At 44.4% G+C, this 26,910-nt stretch overlaps 1 protein-coding gene across 4 annotated transcripts in view; it reads left to right on the forward strand.

Annotated features, from left to right (window-relative positions):
- LOC119013079 (ryanodine receptor 3-like) overlaps positions 1-26,910 on the forward strand; it is a 122,318-nt gene that overhangs the window by 61,069 nt on the left and 34,339 nt on the right. For all 4 annotated transcript variants that reach the window (XM_037087434.1, XM_037087435.1, XM_037087433.1 and 1 more), the window contains 22 exons: positions 15-63; positions 155-315; positions 1,699-1,861; positions 3,422-3,508; positions 4,036-4,262; positions 5,861-6,073; positions 6,959-7,568; positions 8,005-8,205; positions 10,322-10,424; positions 11,304-11,438; positions 13,724-13,997; positions 14,097-14,211; positions 17,718-17,850; positions 19,283-19,386; positions 20,740-20,875; positions 21,257-21,440; positions 22,801-22,903; positions 23,723-23,843; positions 24,898-25,067; positions 25,625-25,845; positions 26,206-26,296; positions 26,551-26,691. In XM_037087434.1, coding sequence (XP_036943329.1) covers positions 15-63; positions 155-315; positions 1,699-1,861; positions 3,422-3,508; positions 4,036-4,262; positions 5,861-6,073; positions 6,959-7,568; positions 8,005-8,205; positions 10,322-10,424; positions 11,304-11,438; positions 13,724-13,997; positions 14,097-14,211; positions 17,718-17,850; positions 19,283-19,386; positions 20,740-20,875; positions 21,257-21,440; positions 22,801-22,903; positions 23,723-23,843; positions 24,898-25,067; positions 25,625-25,845; positions 26,206-26,296; positions 26,551-26,691 — 3,742 coding nt within the window. The remainder of the gene's footprint in view (positions 1-14; positions 64-154; positions 316-1,698; positions 1,862-3,421; positions 3,509-4,035; positions 4,263-5,860; positions 6,074-6,958; positions 7,569-8,004; positions 8,206-10,321; positions 10,425-11,303; positions 11,439-13,723; positions 13,998-14,096; positions 14,212-17,717; positions 17,851-19,282; positions 19,387-20,739; positions 20,876-21,256; positions 21,441-22,800; positions 22,904-23,722; positions 23,844-24,897; positions 25,068-25,624; positions 25,846-26,205; positions 26,297-26,550; positions 26,692-26,910) is intronic.

Raw genomic sequence — 26,910 nt, forward strand, 5'->3', positions numbered from 1 at the left:
TTCTGTCTCCGCAGCCATCCTCCAAAAGAAGACGGAACTGTCGACTACGGAAGCATCACAACTGTAAATCAACACAAATCCACACAACTGAAAATGATCGTTATGCTCTCTGTCCACTGAGTGTAATCCATTGTTCTCTGTTATTTTATGGCAGTATTACCACTCGGTGAGAGTGTTCGCTGGACAGGACCCTGCGTCAGTGTGGGTGGGCTGGGTCTCACCTGACTATCACTTCCACAGCAAGAACTTCAGCCTCAGCAAGACGCGGACGGTCACCGTCACGCTGGGAGACGAGAGGGGCCGGGTTCACGAGAGGCAAGCTCCTCGATTTTTTTTCAATATCTGGAGAATAGCTTGAGACATTTAGAGAGGGAGAGTCAGCAGGATTTGCTGGGTTCTCTGAGGAAATCGGCTGTATCTGGGATTTTCCAACCGCACAGTAACTCGGGGAAGGTCGTACAATATTGTTTAAGGGCCTCTGTGTGGATCAAGTTCATCACAGAGCCCCTCAGGACGCTGTGTGAAATGTGTCTTCGGTTTTCTTCCTTTCCTTCCCTTGCATCACTTCTTGCTTTCCCGCTATACACTAACTAACACTGCTCTCAAAGCTTCTCATTTTGTTAGCGTGCTGAAGGCCACGTTCGAAGTAAAATTCATTACATTGAAGCACCGTAGAAGGCCAGCGCTGGGTGTTGCAAGAGAATGTAATGAGCTGAAAAATACATCAATGGGAATGAAATTGTATTGTTGGGGAATACAGTCACAGACGCCCAAAAACTTTTGCAATTAATAAATTACTGGCAATGAACGAAAACCAACTTGGCCAGATGGAGCGTCTGAAACAACAAACAATAGTCTCACAAGTTAGATTAGTTTTGTTTTTAGACTTCATGAAAGCAAAAATCAATCTTCCTCCAAAGGCTTCTAAATGACTTCACAGTGCACATTAGGTGAGCGGCTCACACCATTAACCACGACATTAACACCTCTGACAGGTGAAGTGAATAACCTTGGAGCATCACCTCGTTGCAGTGCACTTCTCTGCTGGGAAACTTTGCATGCTGGCATTTGTTTGGATGCCACGATGACTTGCTGCACCACCAAACTGCACGTTGTTGTGGACCGAGCAAACCCCCTTATTGCAACAGCACTCCTCAATGGCAGTAGCCCCCCCCGATCTGATTGGTATCAGGGGAATTTAGAGGCCAGGTCGCCCCCTCAAAGCTCCTTGTCACGTTGCCATGGTGCAGTGGTACCTGGCAAGGGGTAAATCCACATGAATTCCAGGACCCACAGTTCCCCAAATGAACATTGCATTGTAACTGGCTGATCAGTGTTAATCGCTTCATCTGTCTGGGTTTTTAATGTTGTGTCTGACCGATTTGCAGTGTTTAGTTTATTTATTTGACATATCCTAATTAGAACAATATATTTCTGATTTAATCCTGTATAAGCTAACGAGAGCGTAAGCGTACACTTCCAACTTTCGTATAAACCATATTTTGAACTTGGAGTGGCATGAACAAGAGAAGGTAGATGAGAGCCTCTGTGTGGCAACAGAATGAATGCGAGCGAGGAAACAAGTCAACACAGATGGATGAACCCGTCACATAACGAGGAGCCGTTGTGTTTTTCTTTCTCTTTAAGTCGTCTCCGTTGCCCCGTGACACGCTCATTTTTCTGCTTTTGTTCCCGCAGCGTCCAGAGGAGCAACTGCTACATGGTGTGCGGAGCGGACGCGGTCGGCCCGTCTTCCTCCGGCCGCTCCAACTCTGACCTGGAGATCGGCTGTCTGATCGACCTGGCCACCGGCCTCGTCTCCTTCACCGCTAACGGCAAGGAGCTGTCCACAACATATCAGGTGAATAACAATCCCACAACGCACAAGGGCAGCTTCACTATGCGCCTGTCATTATCTTTATCTCCTCCTATCGAGTATTTTTGGGTCCCTGCTCCTCAACACTCTGCTCCCTAACCATTACGTGAAGTGATTGAGAACTTTTGAATGATAAATAAATGTGATAAATCTTCAGGATGATGGCACGCCGACGTATTTGTATTGCTCGCACAGGTTCGAACGATCTTCGCTGCTATCTATCTCCCCCTCAGGTAACGTTAACAAATTTGCACTGCGGTAAAATTATCCTGCAGGGAGGCGGCCGGTGTTTGAAAACGGATGAGAATTCCGCTGCATAATTTCCCAGAGTCTTCACAAAGACAGACATCTGCTCAGTAATCCTCGTCTCGCCTCGCTGATCTCAGGTTTTTAACGGATCGCATTGAATACCTGACTCGACGCCCAAATGATGCCTCGAGAAGCCTTTTAACACTCAAGTCTTTTTCTCCCTCTTTATCTTCGCCATTGTCATCCGTTTTTCCGCCTCGTTTTGTTTCCAACTCCTTGATTTGGTCGTGAATTGGCAGTTTTTTGGAAGGGGAGGCTTTCTGAGGGAATCGAGAGGCTTTTAACCTGATGAAAAGGATCTTGTCCTCTTATGGCTTTAGAGCCGAGGCTGTTTGTCCTCTCTCTTTGTGTTGATCTTTCGTGTCTGATGTCTGTCATCAATACACCAATTGATACTCACTGAGCTGATTTAACAGCTAATCCACCAGCTTAGAGCATAAAAGCCTTTGATGTTCTTTAACCCTGTAGACCCTGTAACACCTGTCATCTTAATATCACTCCCAGTGTATCCAATGTGTAAAATGCAGTCCTGAGCTTTGTGTAGTTGATACTTTAGGTTGAAATCAATAACCAGATATGTAAATATGCATCGTAACTGAGATCTCATCACGTCACATACTGTAATCAACATCGGTAAACACCAGGACATGTCAGACTCTCACTGCAAGAGATGGACCATATTTTTCGAGGGGAAAGGGGGAGGGACTATAGCTGAAAACCCTCTTTTTTTTTAAACCCTATTCACCATTTTTTAGTCTGGAATTGTAAAGGCTGTTATCTTAAAATGTGTTTTTCTTGTACTCTTACCAAAAGATCTCCACCTCAGTTTCAACAACATACACCAAACTTTCCTGTTTCATTCATATCCACTATATCCTCTGAAGCTTATTACACATGATGTCTATGAGTTAGAAATGTTACCTTTTGCATCGGTAGTGTCTCCATTCAAGTTGCAAAAAGACACAACCCACAGCAAGACCATTGTGAGGGTGACAAACGTGTTTTGAGTTCAAGGTTTTTTGCTTCACATCACACGATCACCCTCAGTAAACATCGGGACACGTCTGGCTCTCACTGCAGACGCTGTCAGCAGGGAGGACTGTCCAGGTCTGATTCTTTTCCTCACACGAGTCGCCATAAAAGACCCTACATACTGTTTCATTCTGTTTCATTTTGGTGCCAAACTGAATCCCATGCTATCTCTGATGGCCACGACTGAGCTTTGTTTGCTTTCAGGTGGAGCCGAATACAAAGCTGTTCCCGGCTGTGTTTGCACGCCCCACCAGTGCAAACCTCTTCCAGTTTGAATTTGTCAAGATCAAGGTTTGTCTCTTTTTCGGATCCAACAATGTGCCTGAATACAACACGGTGTTTGAACGTGGATGTTGGTTTTGTTAGAGCAAATAGTACATTTACTAGTACAACAGGACACCTAATCTTGTTGACAGGAGTGAATAGATGACCATGAGCACTGTTTTGCATTCTATGTTTTTTATTGTCGCTTATTCTCAAATAGTCGCACACCGGTCAACAGAGCCAAATCACAGCTCTGTCACCCACATTGGAAGTTACATGATTAAATAAATAATGACACAAAAATCCGTATTTTTGTATATACACACTCCTTGGAACGATCTAGGCATAATAACTGAAGATGAAATATAAACTCATCTCGCTTCTGCTCACGTCCTCAGACACCACAAGTTTAAATTGCTTTTAGGTGTTTGTAGAATCAAAATGAAAGAACAGCATAATATTGATACCTAAAGCACGTCCTTTTAATTAAAGCTGTTTTCCTTCAGTCAGTATTATCCTTCACCTCACTCCCCGTCTCCCCCCTCTGCTCCCAGGATGCAATGCCGCTCTCGTCTGCCATATTTAAGAGCGAGCACAGGAACCCGGTGCCGCAGTGCCCGCCCCGCCTGGACGTACAGACCATCGTGGCCGTGCTGTGGAGCCGGATGCCGAACACCTTCCTCAACGTGGAGACGGCCCGGGTCAGCGAGAGGCACGGCTGGGTGGTCCAGTGTCTGGAGCCCCTGCAGATGATGGCGGTGCATATACCTGAGGAGAACAGGTGGGCAACGAGAACATGACGTAGACGGACAAACACCGTCGTCTGTAGCACTCGGTTCCTTCCAGACTGGTTCAGTAGTCTGAGCTCAGCTAATGTGGGACAGTCAGTGGGACATTTCATGACATAACGACCACATTTCCCATGAACTCTCTTGCTCTTGCTTGTAAATCTAGAATATATGGTCAAGCAAAATCATTCATGGTCTGACTTTACAATCTGATGTTTCATTATCTGATTGATGAGTGTTGACGATAAGAGACGCTCAGTGCCAAAATTCACAGGGGGAGTTTCTTGCTTTTAGTGGTGGGCGATATGGATAAAATCATCAGTCATCCGTCATTCAGTCGTAACATTAGTGGCAATGTAAACAGACCTTCAGTCTGGACTGCTCTGTGGAAGCTTCCAGTGTTTTTTTTTTTTTGTTTTTTTTTTTAATGCCGTTATCTCGAGTTCACAAAGTTAATTATTCCTTCGGCTTGAGATAACAAAGCTCGTTTTTTCTCGTGATAACGGGTTAATTAATCTCGTTATCTGGAGGAAACAAAAGGCAGACTTTTCATGATAACCAGATAATTTATCATGGGATTAAGAAGATTCATAAGAGTGGGCATAAACACTGTCCTGCAGGGCGGGTTTGGGACTTTGAGAGCATATGAACATTTTATGAACATATATATTCACAACATTTACATTTGTACTAATGTTTTGAATAGTGATTTATAAGGAAGAGGTTTACATGTAGTGGTCAGTTTATAGCAGATGTGTTACTGTCCAGTAGGCTACAACCAAAACAATGCTTGTTGACATAATGAAAGTAAGGAAGCTTGAATGGTATAAGATTACAATCTGGAGCGCTGAGCAACAATGGGAACCCAGTCTTGAACTTGACATTTTCATCTTACATCAGTAGTCAAGACGCCATCTGTGCTTGCCGCCATGCTGCTCTTGATCTCTGATAAACATAACAGGAAACAAGCTTTTGTTTTCATCTGATAACAATTTGATTCTTGTTCCTCTGCTCATGTAGATTTCTGTCAGCCTTCCATATATGAATTACCAGCCGGGAGCGTTCTGTTGTTTTCATCTGATAAAGTGAATCAAATACCTGAAAGATTTAGAACCATAATGCAGAAACATCACAAAAAATGATACTTAAATCCAAAACACTGACCAAATAAAAAAGTTTAATAACTAGAGCTATGTCGATTAATAGATTAGTTGTCACTTGACTGTTAAATTAATCGGCAACTATTTGATAATCGTTTGAAAGGTTTGAGTCATTTCTTTTAGATAAAAAAAGGTAAAAATGATCTGATTTCAGCTGCTTTAAATGCTTAATGACTTTTTTTCACAATTTTCTGACACATAATTTATAATTTTTTTGGTCTATAAAATAATAAAATAATCAACAGGTTCATAGTCAATTTAAAATAATCTTCATTTGTAGCCCAACTAGCAACATCTATGGAATTAGACACTTTTTTAATCATCTAATCAGCATATTCTTACTATATTTTGTAGTATATTTACAGTTGTGTTGCAGTGTCAATGTCCCTCTTGTTTCTTCATCACCTTATTCCTTTCCTCCGTTCTCCCAGGTGTCTGGACATCCTGGAGTTATCCGAGCATGAGGACTTGAGAAAGTTCCACTACCACACGCTGAAGCTGTACTGCGCCCTCTGCGCCCTGGGGAACACCCGCGTCGGTCACGCCCTCTGCAGCCACCTGGACCAATCGCAGCTCCTCTACACCATCGACAACCAGTACCTGTCTGGCATGCTGAGAGAGGGCTTCTACAACGTCCTCATCAGGTGAATTTTTTTTTTTGTCTGTGTGATTGATCTTTAATTCATCTTTGCCCTCCTGCAGTTTGGTTAATTGTCTATTTTGTCTGAAGAAATTGTATCGAAAATAATGTATTAACGTTGCTGTCACTGATGCCAAATGGAAGTCTGCAGTGCTGCGGCTCCAGATGAACTTTTAACCAACTTTTGTGCACAGAGAGGAAAGAGGTTGGCTGATTTCTACTCATCAGAGAATCTAATGATGATCCATGATAGAATGATGACTTATTACAACATCAACTGCGGCACCATTAGCGGCTTAAAGTGATGGAGCTGCACGCAAGACCGCAAAGTGAATTTGTCACGATAAACCCCACTAATTATGCCTCTGTGATGTATTTGCTCTGCCTGCGCACATCCGCTGTAATCGAATCTCTCTTTTTCTCGCACAACGTCGATACATTCTCGGCTCGCCCACGCGGATTGACATAATTGGGACAAATCGTGCGTTGTGAATGTCACCTGCTTCTTTCCAGACATTGTGTTTGCCTCCGTTATAACCGAAAACGCAATTTGTAAGTGGAGGGTGTTTGCAGCCCTGTGGGTGCAGAGCTCTGTGTTGTGAACTGTGAGTACGGGCCACAAATAGTTTTGAGAACTCAGCCTCTCAGCAGTGAGTCAGGTAATTGCTGAGTCATTGGTATTGATCAACAACCCAGTCACCTCCCCCAGATAAATTATGGTAATTTTTGTGCCGCGGGGGCTGTAGAAGTCTCATAAGTTTGCGCGTTTATACCACTTAGAGAAAGCTATTTTTAAACCCAGAGCTAGAATGGTTATTTCCTGATAAGTATAATGGCCCGGGGCCTCCAGGTATGCGATGATTGAACTGATCCTTCCTCTAATCGCCAGCATCCATCTTGAGACCGCGAAGGAGGCCCGCCTAATGATGAACAACGAGTTCATCATCCCCGTCACGGACGAGACGCGCTCCATCAAGCTGTTCCCCGACGAGTCCAAGCGGCACTCGCTGCCCGGCGTGGGCCTGAGCACCTCCCTCAAACCTCGGGTCAACTTCTCCCCCGTCGGCGTCATCAACATCAAGCGCCACCAGTTTCTCCACAGCCCTCAGATCCCGCTGGGCGTCCTGAAGGAGAAGGCCATCAGCATGCTCACGGAGGCCGTGCAGGGCGGAGGTGTGCACATCCGCGACCCGGTAGGCGGCAGGGTGGAGTACCAGTTCGTCCCCATCCTGAAGCTGATCGGGACGCTGCTGATCATGGGAGTCCTAACCAGCGAGGAGGTGAGGCTGATCCTCCTCCTGATCGACCCCAACGTGTTCGGAGAGCCCAAGGAGGGCGACGAGGTGAAGGGGGACGAGGTGGCTGTGGCCGGGGAGAAGGAGGAGGTGAGCAAGAACGAGGAGAAGGCCGTGGAGGCGGGAGAGGAGGAGACGAAGGAGAGCAAACCGCCGGTTAAAGGTCTGCTGGAGAAGTCGCTGCCCGAGTCTGTCAAACGCCAGGTGATGAAACTGATGACACACATTTCAGTGATTAAGCATAGCCCATCAATTCATACGCCAGGGTTTTAATTAAAAATTTTATTTCACCCATCTCATGTGCCTTCATCAGATCTGGTACACTAATTCCCTCATTTGTCAGCAATTCAAGGCTTTTATGATTTATCTCTTACTGAGAAGTGAGCGCATGAGTGCAGAGGAAGGCAGCGGTTGAATACTAATGCTGCCGTCAGTGACTCCACAATACTGTCAACATTCAGCCTTAAACACAACTGTAATCTCTTTTATAATGGAGACGAAGGCAGATAATCTCTCGGAAATGGTGATTATACATGAGGTTATTCAGAAACAGAATCAAATAACACACACACACACAGAAAGAGAAACTTCTAAGTATCCTCTTGACTTTCAGCTCTTCTGACTTGTCTGTTCTTTTCAGATGTGCGAGCTGCTGCACTACTTCTGCGACTGCGAGCTGAAGCACCGCATCGAATCCATCGTCTCCTTCTCCGACAACTTCGTGTCCAAGCTGCAGTTCAACCAGAAGTTCCGCTACAACGAGCTGATGCTGGCGCTCAACATGTCCGCCGCCGTCACGGCCAAGAAGACCAAGGAGTTTCGGTCTCCCCCGCATGAGCAGGTGCAGTATACAAGGAATTGTTTGGATCCCGTTCGAGATGCGATTCATGTTCAAGGTTGTTTGAGGTGTTGAGACCCAGATTGATCACTTCAGCCTTGGGGTGAAGAAAAATCAATGACCTGGGTTTTTGTAGCTCTCTGAGTGGCTCTTTATTTTTGTCTGTTTCTGAACTTCACTTTCAGCCGGTATTCCCAAAGGCTCGATTGGGGCCATATGTGAGGCTAAATTGAACTTGGAATGAGTTGAATGTGCGTCGAGAGTTAAACGGCTGGCATTTTACGAGTAGAAAATAGCTACGAGTCCCGAAGGAGGGGGAACGTACATAATTCTCTATAGTGTTCAACTTTTGTCAAAATTTCAAGTAAGTTTAAAAGTCAAGATGCTTTTGTGAAAAACTGTAGAAAAAGCATCAGTTGAGTAGAGGTCGTCCTTGCATGGTTTGCAGGTTTGTCAAAGGAAGTCGAACCAAAAACAGCAGCTGATTGAACAGCACATTGATGCTGCTTGGAAGCCTAAATTGAAGCAGCAGACACAGCAGTCCGTGCCATCCGACCCTTTTAGACTAAAATATCCCCCTGAGGGTTTTTAATTCAGTCTCACGACAGATGTCGAAGCGATCGGCCTTTTTAACTTTCGAGAGGTCAGACTCGGGTTTCGCTCGCCAGTCGGGCCAGAGGTCAGTCCAGGAGCAGACTGGACCAGGTCGCCCTTTATTTTTTATTTGGATTCGTATTTAATGTTACTGTGGTAACAGCGATTCCTCATGAGGTTCATAACTGGCATTGAACAGTGAATGACTGTCATAATGAATAAGACAGTATTGGCAGATAAATCGGTCTAGCTACAATAAGGTTGTGTGTGTGTAGATACTAGAAATATAAGGAATGGCTGAATTATCTCATATTCATGTTGTCCACACAGCACGGCCTTGTCCAGGGTTCTGAAACGTGGATATGACATTTAGGCCGGGTGGCACCAACGAGGATTCCCTTTAAACATCTTAAACATCTAAACTGTCCGATCAAATAAAAAGAAAAAAAAACGGTGCAACCCAATCTTGAATGTGTAAAACACAAGGAGTATACAAGCTCATGAGTTATTTTAGTTTCAACACAGCACATGAACAAGCAGATGAACTTTTACGTAGAGGCCTTGTGATTAAGTTTTGGATCTGGCTGCCTGGTGACTCACTATAACACAAACTACAGCACATTCGTGGCTCACAGCTCGGTGGTGTTATAACTGCATCAGCAGTGCCGGGGGCTCAGATCTGTGTAGCTAATGAGAAGTTCCCTTTCAACATCCATTCCTCCTCCACTGTGTCTCAGAACCAGAGTAGGTGCAACATTATTCTTCCTGCCCAGAAGCCAGAAAGTTCCCCTCGTTTTCTTTTCCGTATTCGTTCAGATTGCTCGCTTTTTTTTTGTGTGCCCAGTAGAGTTCCTCGCAGACGACGCAGCAGCGAGCCACAAGTTTTTAGATCCGCGCGGCTGCGGAGATTTCCCTTCTTAGAGCGTTTAATTGCATTTTTCCTCTGAGCGGGAAAAACCTTGCGGATAAGCAACAGCCTCGGAGCCGCGCTCTGATCCATGATAAGTGAGTAAGTGTAGCGGTCAGCGGCAGGTGTAGACGGGAGGCAGCCTTCTCTGCGTGTTCCTCCCATGGTTTATTAAAAAGCTCTGCCAGGAATAGACATCAGAATAGCCTAAAGCGGACTCTGTGTTTGCTCAGCCCCGAAGAAGCGGCTCATGTATATTTAGTCTGTTTCATAGTTGGCTTTTGACACACGGCTAAACGTGGCGGATTTAGAATAAACTATTTGATCAAAATTTGTTTTTAAAGGGTTAATTTTTTTTACTCTTTACTCTGCACTGATCACACAGATACTATCTGAAAAGCCCATATGAACCCTCACTGCAGGAGAGACTACATGACTAATTCTGCTGTCGAGTGTGACTCAGTAATAATGGCGCTGTCCTCTCCTCTGTTTATTCATTCTTTCACACCCTTTACGCCTGTTTGCTTATTTGTCCCTCCCTGTCCTCATTTCTCCGTCTCACATCTGTACTCTCTCCATTCTTCTAGCCTCATTGTTCTTTTTCTCTCCTTACCGTAGATCAACATCCTGTTGAATTTCAGTGCCGGGGAGGACTGCCCCTGTCCAGAGGAGATCCAGGAGGAGCTCAACTCCTTCCATGAGGAACTGCGACTGCACTGTGGTAGAGTCCTCCTGCTCCTTCAGTTCTTTTACAAATGTTATTAATTGTGTAGAAACTGATTGTACTGAACCATCGCGCTCGTCCGATGCTATCTGCCATCAGAAATAACGACCCTGATCAGACCTGCTGTTAAAATCCGTCACAAGTGGACAGCTCTCGGTCCGTTATCTTCACACATGGCGCTTTAATGTGTCTCGAGTAACCACTTGTGACCGGACGTCACTTCTCTTCACTATATACAAGCAAACACACATCGTGACGCAACATTTTTAGATACAACATTTGTCGAATTTACAAGAAGCCCCGAATAATTAAGAGTTTGTCATAGAGAGTATATAAAGTACCTCAGGACAAAATTGTGTGGGTTTTCCAAGGGAGACTGTAAGAAAATGTGGTCTTCCTTCAGAGATGTTGTGGTGGAATCAGTTAATCCAGCGTGCTAGAACAGCTCCACTGCAGATGGACGCGTAGAAGCACACAGGCTGGTACAGCGATGCCACGACAAAAGAGAGCAACAAATTAACACATTGCATTAAAAGCTGAATTTGTATAGTTCAGAATTTGCTGTGGCTGTTTCGCCAAATTACAAAGTTTCATTTCACTCAACAGCTCTCACAAATTGGCTGGAGATATTAAGTGTACTTAAGTTGAAGGGCAGGCAGGCAGGCAGGCAGTGTGTTTAGAACAATTAAGTACATTTCATTACAGTGAACCTCAGCACATTCTCAATGCATCTTTGGGACATTCACACCTGTACTGTACGGATAAAACGCCAACATACTGCTGTCTTAACACACAGCACTTACCTCTTCACTTCGTTGCACCTTTTCAAGCACCTGATACAAACTGCTTCTCACGCCAGTGTGTTTCTCCTCGCAGGAATTCCCATAGAGGAGGAGGAGGAGGAGCAGGACACCTCGATAAAAGGCCGCCTCCTCTCTCTGCTCTACAAAATCAAAGGTCCGCCTCAGAAGACAGAGGAGGAGCCGACAGAGAAGGAGCAGGCTGCCCCCAGTAAGTAACTCTGAACGCCAAAAAGGGGAAAAAAAAAAAAAAAAATGGACTCGTAACTTGAAAGTTTCAACAAGTTAAGATGCACCGGTGATCTGCAGTTCACAAGAGTATCAGATGCAGACGGATTCATGTCTGAAGTCTTCTTGAAAAACACTGGGATAGAAAGCCCTTGAAAAAGCTCCAGATCTTTCCACCATGAATTATATAAAACACGAGACGCGGCCCGGCTGCTAATTTAACAAGTTCTCATCTCTACCTGGGGTCAGTGGATTCAGCGCTCGTTCTGCCGCCCCTTTGCTGAGAGCATGGTTATGTTCTGTTTCAAATAATAGAAAAAGACTAATGGACAGCCACTACAAGACTCTGTGCTATAAATTTTAATGGCCTGCTCCAGCCTCCCACACCTAGCCTGCATTATTGAAAAGCTCGATAAGTGGACAGATGATGTGATTCAAGGTGATTCTGACGGGCCTGGATCACATCGCCCGCGTCGTATTTGCAGCATATCGAAGCGGGCACATGAAATGATGGGCGAGGCGAAAGGCTGCTCCTTATCCATTCTATTATACTTTAATATTCAAAGCTCCCATATTATGCTAATATCCAGGTTCATGCTTGTATTTTTGGGCGTCTGCTAAGATATGGTTTCATGCTTTAATGTCTCTTCTTCTGCTTTTTAAGTAAATGAGCACATCTGACTATGTGTCATCACTTGCAGATCAGCCTGCGAATCGGGTCTTTTTTGTGTGTGTGTGTGTGTGTGTGTGTGTGTGTGTGTTGGTGGCGACTCCCCTGTGAGCCAACTGTTTGAGGCGACACAGAGCAGATGTGAATCTGTAAGATGGTCACCTTCAGGGCAGCTCGCTCCCCCCTCCCCCTTCGCCGTGCATCCGTCTCGTCGCTCATTAGGATTCCGCCCGAGGCTGACCCTTTGTTTGCTACAGATGTTGCGCCGTTTGACTTAAACACTCAAAGTTCAGAGATAGCTTTCGGAATAACAATGTTATCTGTCTTTTCGGAGAGGCGCAGCGTTGAGCTACAGCCCCCACATTTATCTCCGCGGGTCACTGAGTTCCTCTCTAGTTGCCTTGCTTTTTTTGTAGCTCGTCTGTGAGATTAAAAGTTTGATCAGACCTCAAAGTAAAGTTTCAGAGGTTCACCCGGACTGCACCCCCTTCTAAACTGTAGCCCAGGAGGGTCATTTTTTTTAAGTCTTCATCTATTCCTATATATTTATCTTGTGAAGTGGACCCGTGTCATTCCCTTTTCTTAATGAAAAAACATTTTGATTCATCTGGGGAGCAGTCAGAGCCCGCAACTGTTTCTCAACAGTCTTTTAAAACAGTTTCAGACATTTTCTTCCAAGGTACTCTCTCTGGAGACTAAAGTTTGGAGGACTAGCAAAAGTCAGTAACGCCCCTAACCTCTTGAATTTCCTCCGGGATCAATAAAGTATCTATCTATCTATCTAAGTCAACTTACTGGGGGAAAGGAAAACGTTGCGAGCGGTGGAAGCTGTTGTAGTTGCTGCACGAGCCCTATAAAGAATCATAATCTCCCAATCCACACGTTTTGGAGTTGAGGTTTGTTCACGGATCAGTGGAAGCTTGTAGAGTTGTCATAAGGCACGGCAGGCCAGGCGTATTAATGATGATTGCACTGCAGCATTATTTCAGATTGTACTGTTTGCTGAATGCAAAAACATGTATGCAAAATGTATGCAAAAACTCTGCACCATCTGGCAGGCCGTCACAGTGAGCAACTAGCTGGTAAACATAGTATTTAAAGGAAAAAGAGCCAGATATTTGTCATAAGAGTTGGTAGAGTCCAAAAAAAAAAAAAAAACAAAGGAGAGAGAATGTTATTCATATTCACCAGGTAGCTAGAAATGAGTGATAGTGTTGCGTCATAACTGCTGGATGTGTAAATGAGCAACTGCTATCACCTCATCAACTTAGACGGTGATGATGGATTACTGTTTGGGCTGCCCTCAAGTGGCCAAAAAATTCAGTTACTGCAGCAAAAGTCACAGAGGAGACTCACAGGTGCTCCTCAAGAGACAATTTGTCCTTTCCTGAGAGTTATTATCAGATAAAAAAGACTCTCTGACTTTCTGATTCATTCTGTCAGATGCGTCTTTTTTTGCTGCGATCCGACAAAGTTGTTCCCATTTTGTGTCAAAGCAGCAAGCTATAATACCCCCAGGATCACACCACAGAATTTTTTTAACTACCTTTTCATATAATTATTCACCGTGCGGCTGTTTTTATTTTTTACTCCTCCAGCGAACCTGAAGGAGCTGATCTCCCAGACCATAACCAGCTGGGCTCAGGAGACTCATATCCAGGACCCGGAGCTGGTCAGAGTGATGTTCAGCCTGCTGAGGAGGCAGTACGACGGCATCGGGGAGCTGCTCCGGGCCATGAAGAAATCCTACACCATCAGTGCCGCCTCGGTGCAGGATGCCATTAACCTGTTGGCGTCTCTGGGTCAGATCAGGTCTCTGCTGTCGGTGCGCATGGGCAAGGAGGAGGAGAAGCTCATGATTGATGGACTGGGGTAAGAAAATATGCCTCAGTAAACACAGTGACGACCGCGATCGCCCAGTCGCTGCACAGATTACACATGCATTCACAAATCATCTTCTTGTGCTCCCAGCGACATCATGAACAACAAGGTTTTCTACCAACATCCCAACCTGATGAGAGTGCTGGGAATGCACGAGACTGTCATGGAGGTCATGGTCAACGTGCTGGGAGGAGACAAGTCACAGGTACGAGGGGCGTGGCCTCGTTGGGACTTCCTGTACTGACTGCGGCCTGTCGAACCAATCTCAGCCCAAGATGTAGTAATCAGCAGTAGAGTTCGTAGAGCTGTCGTTGAATCATTGATCCTCCACAGCAACTTTTTACGATTCCCGGCACCTCTGGGAGATTGATCAAACATTTTCAGTGAACTTTAGACACATTGTAAAGTCAGATAAATGTCTCGCTAACGGCCCATATGTCCTTTAACAATTCTACAGTAAGGAGACAACACGGGGGAGCGTTCTGTCTTTGTCACGGTTTTGTAATCTTCTCTCTAATCACACAAGAGCGGCGCTACAGGCTGCTGGAGAAGGTTACAGCGCTTGAGCCCGATTTATGGCGGCGCTCTCGACTTTTGCCAAGTGTCGCTCGACAGAAATGAAAGCGCAGCGCGACGTTTCAATCTGCACGTCGGCTGAAAGGTTCCAGTCATCTCCATGGTAACCAGACACTGTCCTCCGGAAGCCAGGAAGATTGCGCGACACAAATATTAAGGTGCTTGCAAACAAAACAAAATTTCGAACGATTCAACCAATCATGTCACATCTGTGTTTGTCTGTTTTTTGTTGGGGATTGTTTGAGAACAGATTAAGCTTGAATAAATAGTAGTCTGAGCTGAAGTCAACTCTCGCAAGTGTCAGCTTGACCTCAAAGTGTGATGTAAATAATCCAAATATATGAATTGGAAAAAAATTAATTGAACGCTCTTTGTTTGGAGCTGTTTGTTTGTAATAAAGCACCACAGGGCCACAGCTGCATTTGGAACTGAAACCTGGGCTAACCCTTTTAAAAGTTCTGACTCCCAAGTCTGTAAAACCTTATGGCCTGAGAAATATCAAGGGAGTGTGCTGTTCTAAAAGCCATTGGTTAGTAAAACAACATATAAAGTGTAAATCTCTCACTTTGAAATCAGTTGCAAGTCAGATTGTGACGCTATTTGTTTCTGATTTCGATCCAGAGTTTGGGGACTCTCTGACTGAGAAGCCCTGACAGATGCTCTTTACGCTGGATAGGTTGTATACTGATCTCAAGAAAAAACAAAATTTACTCCTGAGACGCCAAGATCAACAGCCCTAATACCCAGAAGATCCACAGGGGTAATGGAGAGGGCAGAGGAGTAAAGTGGGCCTTGGGGGTGTGAGAGGGAGTGTCTCTCAAGCCCGTCTGTCCTTTTTGGGCAGTGCTGACAGAAGCTGGGAGAGACGGTGGTGATTTAATAGCGCGGCCGGTGCCAAGCATGAATTGAACCTCAGACATAAAGACCTCAGGGAAACATTCAGGCCTTCACATCTGACTCTGGCAGTCTGATCACGCAGTCGCAGACATAAATTCCTGACCAGTTTACTGCCACTTGATATGTGCCCTTCACTCGCTGTGGCCATATAAAGTGGCATTAGCACGGCTTGTTTATCGGGTTTGCGATATTTACTCCTTAATTACCTCAAATGTTGTTTAAGTCGTGATATGGTGTCGCTCTGAGCCGTGACTTTAGTTTGGGAAGGGATTTCCTGGTCCCGTCTTTGAACGACACATGTACATGATACGGCTAAGACTTAAAATCAGCACGCTAAAGACATGAAGGGTTCTCTATGTCTCAACTCAGACTTTAGTAAGATGTTGATTCCCAGTCGTGCGCAGCATCTCTAAATGCATAGCATTCACTGATTTTTTTTTTTTTTTCACAAGGCAGAAAGGTGAAATAGCTTCAGCTGTCAGAAACGAATGAATCTGCTTTGGTAGGTGGAAACATTTGGCTTGATTGAAAGTTTAACGTTCAGGGGTAAGATGAGTATTTCCCTCCCTCTGTTATCCATTCTTCCCCTCCGGCAATTTACCTTCACCTCCGGTGTGGACTAAAATCACTCCGCTCTTAGATTAATGCTTCGAATGAGTCGAACTATAGCTCGCAAAACTGAGGATGACACGGAGGTAACGGCTTTTAAATGCAAAAGGACTCTGAATCTGAAAGGATTTTCAAGTCGTCGTGTTTCGAGGGGAAAATCTGTTTTGTTTATTGATGACACTTTGAGCTTTTATCAGAGCCAAACACATAAAACTGTGCATCCTTTAGACACATCAGAATAGATTAAAATCCGGCCAAGCTGCTGCCGCAGGAGCTTCTTTGGGGAAAAGGTCAGATATCATCTTTTAAAAAATGTGTTCCTGTCTCTCCTGGTACCGTCGGCTCGGCTCATACAGTATGTCGTGGAGAATATTTAAGAGTTTGAGATTCACATTAAATCCCAGAGAGTCCGAATCTCCAGAATCTACTCTGCTGCCCGCAAAGAAATAAAATGGGAGAAAGAATCAGGCCTGGGGATATCGGAGGATGATTGGAATGATACATTATTAAGTCTAGCTTCTTGGAATAGAATTTGATCGTCACGTTATACCTGAGCAAAATCCCAGGTGAGCTCATGACTCGACCAAACATCTGTTTAAAACCGCCCTCGGCTGCTGGACGGAGAGCCGTCGCATGGAAATGTCCGCTGCCAGAGCATGTGAATGGAAAGATTTTGGATTGAGCCATAGTGGAATTTTTCCATCCTCCACACTCTAATTTTGCTCTGGACTGAGAGGAGTCTGAAAGAGACACTGGAGAGAGAGAATCTGTCAAAGCTTCCAACTAATTAAAAAAAAAAAAAAAAAAGATCGAGATTTATGCATGTTCCCTGAGAAATGAACGAAAGTGTAAAAAAAAAACACTTCACAACTCAACATTTATCCTGCGCCCGTCCGTTAATTCAGATTCATACTAAAACCTTCATGGAAATCTGCGCAGTAGTTTTCCTTGTATTGTGCTAACTAACTTATCGACCAACGGACAAATCGACACTGGTGAAAAGTCCATGATGGAGGTTAAAACATGCAGGGTTAAAAGCCCCCGCTCTGTCTGTTTGTATCAGCTTATATAAAAGGAGCTTTAAATCTAATGTTTGAGTGAATGTATTTTTTAAGTTTAAGTTTTAAACTAGAAATTACAATTTTTTTTGCTTATTTGCGTTGGACAGGTTGAAATCCGAGATGCTTTCCACTCTGCGTTCAGCCGCAGGCCGAGAAAAGCTTTCACACCGGCCCCTTCCAAAGAGGGCTCACCCTGACTTAAGCCTAGGGGGCTTGCTGGCCCAGCTCTGGAGCAGGGTTAGCCCAGAGTTTGTGGGGTTATCCTGTTTTTGAGTTGAGCGCAGAGCGATATCGTGCAGAGTTGCTTTGAGTGGGAACGAGGAGCTCCGTGAGCGAGAAGCAGAAACGCTCACATGCTCTGACGGCAGCCAAACTGTGTGGAGAATCTGACCTTTACCTTCAGACTGTGATCTGATCAATATGAAAAATACTGTGTAGAATGGACATCATAAACAGTATGTGTACAGTGCAGTGTATCAGTCCCTTATTTCTGCCTCAAAATAATCATATTAAGAATAAATGAGGGTGCACATCTTTACATTTTGTGCTTACATTTTTGTGTCCACAGGAGATCGCCTTCCCAAAGATGGTGGCCAGCTGCTGTCGCTTCCTGTGCTACTTCTGCCGCATTAGCCGCCAGAACCAGAAAGCCATGTTCGACCACCTGAGCTACCTGCTGGAGAACAGCAGCGTGGGGCTGGGTGAGCGCTGGTCTCCTCTCCCTTTTTATCTACTTATGTTTATTTTACAGTTAATGTATATCGCTTTGACGGGAAGACGGAGCTTTAAAAAATGTATGAGCAGAAGGTACTGGAGGAAAAGATTTCTCAGAGGGGGGAGGACGAGATGGTGAGAGTAGCAGGAGGATTCCTTGACATTTAGAATCTCTCCGAGTAGTTACGGCACAGTAGGAACTGAGAAATTGGCTGCTTACTGCCTCCAGAATGATGCAGAAATGTTCACTGAAGCCAAGAGCTGCCTCGTGCTGGAAGACTTTTCCAGCTAATTGAAGTGTGACTCAAACTTTAGTGCCCACGTTATGCCAGGTTATCAGTTTGAGAGGGAACAGAGAAGCAGAGGGAGGGAGGGAGAGAGAGAGAAGAATGGCAGTGAGGGGAGGCAGGAGGATGAGGGACGAGAGTGTTTTTAGGCATGCAGGGCTGGACTGATGAGTCACCGGGCTCTGGCTGCTGCAGCTCCTGTAAGATAAAGCCACCGCTGGTGAAAGAGGAGAGGTTCACATGGTGCGGAGAGGACCGGTGAATCTAAACACAGCTGTTTGTTTTGCCTGACGTGAAATATTTGATCCGCTCGCTCATAAATCGCAGACGTCAATGCGAAGGTGTCGGGAGACTTCTTGCTGTCTGTCGGTAAATGTTTGTTTCTGGACTCTTTGTCCCAAACGATAAGTTCGCCTGCGTGAAGGATGTAGTTATAGTTACAAACCAATTACTGATCTTTTTCTTTTTTTCGTTCCGAATCCTAATTGCCCGGCAGCTGTGTGCGCGATTAGTATTTTTTTTTTTTAAATTATGCTCAGATTATGTGTCCCATGGGAATGTAACGGTTTCTGTAGGCAGGCAGTGTTTCTGCACAGTCAGTCCCAGAGGATTCATTAACAGTGTATTTTTTCTGTGACTGCTGTGATCAAAATGTTCTATTAGCTGCTCAGGAAAAGATGCATCGATATAATATATTTGCAGGCTTTGTAGTAGACAGGAGAAACACGAACACCGTCTGTGAGACACTGTTCATCGAGGAAAAAATTTATTTTAAGATCTTTTTTTTTTTTTTTTTTAAATTAAATTCTGAGGTTTAAGTTCATAGCCTGTTTTTCTAAAATGATCTGTGGCACTTTTAGTAAATGGGAGGGAATCTGTTGAGGTTTGCAAGTGTGTTTTGCTTTAAAAATGAATAACAGAAAAATTCAGCACGTCGTACCTTTTGTTTAAATGTCAGACGTCGGCTTGAACTGAGCTCATAAAACTTTACGTGCACCTGCTCCTCTGACCGGCAGGAGAGAGAAAGCAGAGCATGTAGATAGACTGCCCCCTGTTGTTTAGTACAGAGGAAATGTAAAGCTGGCTGTGCTCATGATAATTTGTCTGTGTTTGTTTGTTTGTGTGCGTTTAGCCTCTGAAGCTATGCGAGGCTCTACTCCGCTGGATGTTGCAGCATCTTCAGTGATGGACAACAACGGCCTGGCTCTGGCCCTGGAGGAGCCCGATCTGGAGAAGGTGTGTTAATTAAAGTAGTGATAACAGGTTTAAGTGAAGGTAATGATTGAGGAAGAACTTGGCTTTAACCCTCATGCAACTAATGAATTCAAAAGTAAAATGTTATTTTTTGGACCATGTATAGTGCAAACAGTGTTCCACGCCTGGGGCGCCCCGGTAGCTCAGTTGATGGAGCGTGCGTCCCACATACAGCGGCTTCGTCCTCGCTGCGGCACCCCGGGGTTCAAGTCTGACCTGCGGCCCCCCTGCTGTCTGTGATGCCCCCCTCTGTCTCATCCCACTTCCTGTCATGTCTTTAAGCTGTCCTATGAAAAGGCCAAAAAATACAGTGTATTAATATTATTTTCAACTTTCACTGGGTTTTCAACCATCATCAGTCCTGATGATAAAGACCAGTTTGTTTACATGATGCCACTTTTTTGGGGGAAAAAAAACACACAAAAAAATATTATTTTCCATATCTACATATTATATACTGTCTGTGATATAAACAATGTATTATAAACACATTACATGGGCTGAGCTGAACAAACACCTTTGTCAAAATGTGCGCAATATGCATTAACAGAGAAGGATGATGTATCAACAGTTGCATGAAGGTTAATTATCACTTTGGTAGAAATTAGCAAAGAAGGCTTATTTCCTGTATTTACACACAACATGGCTGCACCACAACTCCATAAGCCATAAAGCAGCGCACCCAGTTTCAGGCTAATGAGATCAGCAGGCCATGTTTATTTCTTCCAGTGTGACCCAGAGGTATTTGAATCCTGTTACACGATATACTTTCTTTAGTGAATGTAAGCGAGTCGTAAATACTATTTCAGGCTCTGTAAAGTTGTGAATTTGCATCAAATTTAATGTAACGAGCAGCGATGAGAGAACCAGATACTTTTTGCAATAAGACTAAATTTAGTTATACATACGTCAGCGAGTTGAATCAGCATTTCAGTCGATGTGTGGACGCACTGGGTCAGTGAGGTGAATTTATTCTTGATGGTGTTGGGTGTCTCAAACGATGATCAGCGTTTTCTGTGATACAAGACGTTGTGGGGTGCAAAAACAGATTTTTTTAAACTGCCGGGATGATCTCTTATTAAAACTCCTCGCTGCTGACGTGTGGTCGCTGAAAGTAAGTTGGCTGGAGATGGAAAACGTTGTGCCACCCAGGTTTTCTCCCTGAAAAATGACATATGGTTTTTTGAGCCATTTCAACAAGCTGACTGAGCAAATGTTTTTCCAAGCCGTCGGTGTTACTGACGCTGACAGCGAAGAAGACAGAGTGAGCCATTAGGACACACCGGGGTAAAACCAAGTGTGTGTGTGTGTCTATGTGTGTGTGTGTGTGTGTAGGTGGTGACATACCTGGCAGGCTGTGGTCTTCAGAGCTGCGCTATGCTGGTTGCTAAGGGTTACCCTGACCTCGGCTGGAACCCCATAGAGGGAGAGCGTTACCTGTCCTTCCTGAGGTTCGCCGTCTTCTGCAACGGTACGTCAGCATTCATTATCAGTGCGCGGGGTAAATGGAGTAGACACCTGTGGCGCTCTGCAGGCTCTCCGTGTTTCTGTTTTGTTTGTGTCACGTGTTCCCCATCAGCAGCTGGTGGTGGCAATGTGCCGCGAAAGGCAGCGAAGTAGCACTAAGGCCGAGACCAGCTGATGAAACTATTAAAAAGTGTCAAAATAAGGTCTTTCGCATGTTTTACTGCTTGTTTTGGCGATTGAAATAGAGTGAAAACAAAACTTTTATTGGATGGTGTTGAAGTTGACACTGCATGGAGGCAATGAACGCGACTTCCAGAAGACGACCTGAGTCTTCTGTAAGTCGGGATCAAATAACACCTGTCCGTTTCCCTGCGTTATATACCAGGGGAGAGTGTTGAGGAAAATGCAAACGTGGTGGTGAAGCTTCTGATCAGACGCCCGGAGTGTTTCGGCCCCGCCCTGAGAGGAGAGGGAGGTCAGGGTCTGCTGGCCGCCATGAATGAGGCCATCAAGATCTCTGAGGATCCTGCCCTGGACCTGCCCAAGACTCCCGCTGGTGTACCTGCCGGGTAGGAATCCAACATAATTATTCCCTCTAGTCGGGCTTGAAAAAGCCTTAGAATTAGCATTTAGATCATCACAAGACATCCTTGAAAGTCTGTTGAAGTCTCTCATTATCTGTGTCTTTGTGGTGAATTGTTGCATTTAATTAGATGTGCCCTTGTGTTCCTGAGCTCTGCTTAAGCAGCATTATTCTAGTTAATACACTCCTTGATAGTGCTGCATTGTATGCTCTGATAAATTGTTCATGCACATTAATGGGAGATTTAAGTTTGCTTCGTTGTGTGAGCCTGCACAAAGGAACTGGAGAGAAATGAGTTTGTTACTCTCATTTTTGAAGTTTTGTCATCACTTTACTTGAAAGTCCAAAAACCACGTCGGTTCAAATTCAGATGAATCCTCTCCAGACACGTTTTAAGATGTATTAAAAGTTCATCACAAATCTGGTCGTTCGCCCTCATGCACACATGAATATGCAATTGTGATTCCTTTAAACCTTTAATTGCCGTCTAAAAGACGTCTCCTATTTCGCTATCCGGTCCGTTGTCAGTGTATTTGCGCTCTAGGCTCCAAGTTTCTACATCAAAATTGCACAATTTGGCATGATTGGCTTCCAAACTTGCAGGTGCACATATTTAACGGATATTCAAGGTGACCACGGAGAAACTCTCCCCTTCTTCAGCAGATGAATGGTAAATCAGCCCTCCAGTGTCGGACTCAGCCATTCATCATTCTGCACAGTGAAGTTCAAACATTGTAAGGAAAATAATGAAAGGCCAGAGCACATTTTCGAGTCTGTAAAATGTCCCTGTGATGGTGAACAGAATGCAAAACTTTGTCTTTTCCAGTGCCGCAATGGTGCAAATCAAAGCATTTTAAGAACTTTCGAGGACTAGGTGATTATTTATGAAGATACTGTGCACATTTTTAAAACCTTCCCCGACAAAAATAACATGATTTGACAAGACAACATGACACAAGATGCAGATACTTTGTGCAGATATATTTGGCTAAAGGTTTAAGAGAAAAGAATATAGCTGCTTCGATATTGAAGCTGTGGCCAGTTTGTAGAGCGTGTTGGTTCCTGCCTGCTCACATCAGTATGCAACGGCTGTAATACACTGGCTGCATTTTAATGGAGAAGGATAAAATTGCGCGGAGTCAGAAGAGGGAGTGGGAAGTGGTTCAAAATCAATATGTATAACACAGCGGCCTGTTCGTAGATCATGTAATATGACAAAGCGTTGTTATAAATGGGGACACAATTGTCCATCCGTGGCTCCTCTGGTGTCCATCTTCCTCTCAGATTACCTTGTAGAGAACTTGTGACTTTATGGTCTCTGGGTTTCTTGTGTTTGTGTATCTCAGGTCTGGCGAGGAGGAAGGAGAGGTTATTCACATGGGCAACGCCATCATGTCTTTCTACTCGGCCCTCATCGACCTGCTGGGACGCTGCGCTCCGGAGATGCATGTGAGGCTCCTTTTACAACCTGAGTTGAAGACTAACAAACTGTATGTGAAATGGGTAGAATTTGTAATTCCATGACTTAGACGGATTTTTAGGTCTGAAAAATCGAATCGACACGGAAGGGCCCTTAAACCTGAATTTTCATTTCAATGACTACTCCACTTGTTTCAGAAAGTCCAATCGCATGGAAGCCTATAAGAAAATGACTCTACTTGTCACTTGATTTGTGACCTCAGTAAACAGTTTGAGCCGACAGTCTCAATTGCTCGTTTCATGCCTTCTTCAATAGAGCATGATGTTCATTTGTATGTTTTGGTCCCATTTAGAGTAAAAAAGACAATATAGCAGGTTGTACTTAGAGCAGAACTATTATCTATATATGTTATATTTCAGCCCATCAATTAGTTGTGTTGGTCAATAAGCACAAATGGGTCAGAAATTATTCAGATTATTTCCTCCATTTTCCCGTAAAATTGAATCTGTTTTATCAGCAGCAAGTCATTTACGCCGTCATCATCAGGGAATAACAAATGTTGGTTCTCATGAGCTAACGAGATGATTCCCACGAGATGAACTGAACTACTTAGCTAACATTTTAAAAAGATTGAAAAAAATAAAGGGGCATACAGGTTTTTACTTTTCCTTTTGCGTGATGTTTCTTGTGCTATTGTGAGAAGTGACGAGCAAACCTCAGAAGAAGAAAAAGGACCACTGTTTTAACATTCTGAGCTTTGCGGGACTGACACCAGGAATGTCAAAGTCTGGCCCCCATTAAACAGAGCGAGCTGAAATGAAACGGCAGGATGTTTGTGTCTCTTGCAGCTTATCAACGCGGGCAAAGGTGAGGCGCTGCGTATCCGGGCCATCCTGCGCTCTCTGGTTCCCACTACAGACCTGGTGGGCGTCATCAGCATCCCCCTCATAATGCCTGTGGTCAATAAAGGTATGTTGGTATTTACGTGCGTGACCAGTGTCTTACATGTTTTTATTGCATCCAGATGGTGATTGTTTAAGAGCAGCAGTTGAAACGGAAATACAGTAAATAAGAAAAAAACAAAAACAAAACACAGGTTTGAACTCGTATTGAGGAAACTAATCTCTAATAGTAGTAGAAGTGACAAAGAAAAGCGTCCGACTGAGGTGGAATAATGATCCTTCGACCGGCTTCAAGGCTGAAACAGTAAAACTTAAAACTGTGTGCACAATTCCAAGTTACAGTCTATGACAATCTCAAGTTCTCTGCTGCCTGCCGAACTAACATGTCACATTTACGGAGTGAAATCAGAAAAAAAGAGTTGATTTTGATAAGTCTCGCCGCCAGATCAAGACAGCTGAAATAATTTCATATCTGTGCACTTTGAGAATCATCTCCGCTCTGCCAGCCAGAGGTAGATAATGTAAATGAATGTGTCGCACTGCCAGGCTTCGTTCAGGAGGGCTCACTTCTCTCTCTCTGTGTTTCTGCTGTGGGAGGAAATTGTTGCCTGCGGGGTGTTTCTAATACCTTTGCAGTTATGACATCGATTTGAAATTGCACATTAAAAATAGCTCACCAACACAAAAATGAACTTTCTCTCCAATTTTCTTTATCTAATGAGAGCAAGCTGTGTCTTAAATGGCTGAACTCACTTATAACAAGTTTCCAAACCTCCAATATTCATGCCTTGAATTAGTTTTACTTTGAATATAACCTCAGCACTCATGATGTCTGCTGTGAATGTTGTTTTTCTTATTATTTTGATTATAAACGATGTAAAATTTCAGACTGCGTTCAAAGACAAGTTCATGTTTGCAGAGCTACGGTCAGGGTTAGATTGTTTATGTGCTCCCCACCCTTTCTTCTGCTCCTCCCAAACTTAGTCTTAATGCACTTTGATATCCTGGGATATTTTGACAAAGTATCAGATGAGATAGATACGATGTTAACAATGGTATGATTCGATAGAGACGGGACGTTAACCTGAAGCCTTTTACCCCTTCAATACGTTCGATTTCAGATGGCACAGTGACGGAGCCCGACATGTCAGCCTGCTTCTGTCCGGACCACAAGGCCTCAATGGTGCTCTTCCTGGAGCGAGTGTACGGCATCGAGGACCAGGCCTTCCTGCTCCACATGTTAGAGGTCGGCTTCCTGCCCGACCTCCAAGCCTCGGCTTCTCTGGACACGGTGAGCGGCTGAAAACTCCCAAAGAAATGTTGCCACATTGAGCTAGCAGGGCTTATCCGTCAAGCTCAGATTTGTAGTAAAAACAATAACTATGGTAGGATGCACAGCCTGTCATAGAATAGTGTGATGTGTCATTCATGGAAACAACTTGTAAAATTAAACTAGTCGTAAAAAAAAAGATTCTTGTTGTAGTGTTAGATTTTTATATTAATCAAAACTGTGTGTTCCCTTAACTTCACTTCGGTTTCACTTTGACACCGTTAGTGATGATTTTGTCAATTTTATACATGCAAGGTAGTAATGTCCCCTATATGAGTCAAGGGTTTTGCATACACACGGTAAACTGCAGCATCACTCCACTAACCATCACCACAAAAAGGCAAATTTACCTCTAAAGGCACAAAGAAAACTTTTGAAAAGACTATTTTTCTTCAGCCTGAGCCCTTTTCAGTCCTTTATAAATGGTTAAACGAAACCAAACTGGGAATCCTTTAATCATCAAGGACAATTCAATTCTTTCAACTCCACTTTCTCTTCCTCTTCGTTTTCTTTCACAGGAGGTGTTGAGCACCACCGAGACGGCGTTGGCCATGAACAGGTACATCGGCTCCGCCCTGCTGCCTCTGCTGACCCGCTGTGCCGCTCTCTTTGCCGGCACGGAGCACTACGCACAGCTCATCGACTCCACGCTGCAGACCATCTACCGGCTGTCCAAAGGCCGCTCGCTCACCAAGGCCCAAAGGGACGCCATCGAGGAGTGCCTGCTGGCCGTGTGCAAGTAAGGCGCGCCGAGCGGAGCCGTTAGAGGGGAGATGGAGGTTTAGAGGCTGCACATTGTTGCTTTTCAAACAGTGCTGCTGTCAAACGGCTTGTCCCAGGCTTTACTGCGACACTTATTGACAAGTCCGTTGTTCCACTTTAGTAGGTCTGCTCCCAGCAAAACCACATTCTAGTTAAAGTTAAAGTCATAAGTCGAGTTCTAGCAATATTCTTAGGTAAGAGTGTGTGCGTTTATCATGTTGAAGCTGCATTTATTGTATCTACTTCCTTTTATGACATCAAGGGAATTTCTAGCCACTGCTTTGGATTTAGATGTTTTATTGTTTAATCTAAATAATGTAATTCTTACATTTCACAGGCATCTGCGTCCGTCAATGATGCAGCAGCTGCTCAGGCGGCTGGTGTTCGACGTTCCCATGCTCACCGATTACTGCAAGATACCTCTCCGGGTGAGACATTTGACTCGTATTGCTGCTGCGCTTGCTTTATGAGCTGGAAGAGTAATGGGACAATTACAACAAGCAATCATGTTGCACAACCCATTCATCCTCGCTGGGTGCTGAGCACCGAGACACAGACCAGTTCTGTAACATCAGGTTGACATCAGGCATTTCACAGTGAATCCTTACTCTCCGTTCATTGATGTGACAGGAATTTGAGGACTTAAGCTGAAATGATGTTCTCTTGTGTCTCTGCTCTCTAGCTTCTGACCAACCACTATGAGCAGAACTGGAAGTACTACTGCCTGCCCTCGGGTATGGGCAGCTTTGGCACTGCCTCCGAGGAGGAGCTCCTCCTAACCAAGAAACTCTTCTGGGGAACCTTCGACTCCCTTTCTAACAAGGTACAACCAGAAACCAAGACATGATTTATGATTTTGGAAAGCTGCAAAACCTCTTCTCAATTTCTTTACCTGCTCTTCTTCTTGCTCATTATCGGTGGATCGGAGGTGTTGGGAGGCAAGGCGCCGTGTTCCTTCAGTCTCTCAGTTCTGCATTACAAAATGTTTGTAACTCAGTGGCGTGTGCCCTCGTGAAGCTTTCCACCGCTTCCATCTGCTGCT

This window comes from Acanthopagrus latus, chromosome 22, assembly GCF_904848185.1.
Source record: "Acanthopagrus latus isolate v.2019 chromosome 22, fAcaLat1.1, whole genome shotgun sequence".
NCBI lineage: Eukaryota > Metazoa > Chordata > Actinopteri > Spariformes > Sparidae > Acanthopagrus > Acanthopagrus latus.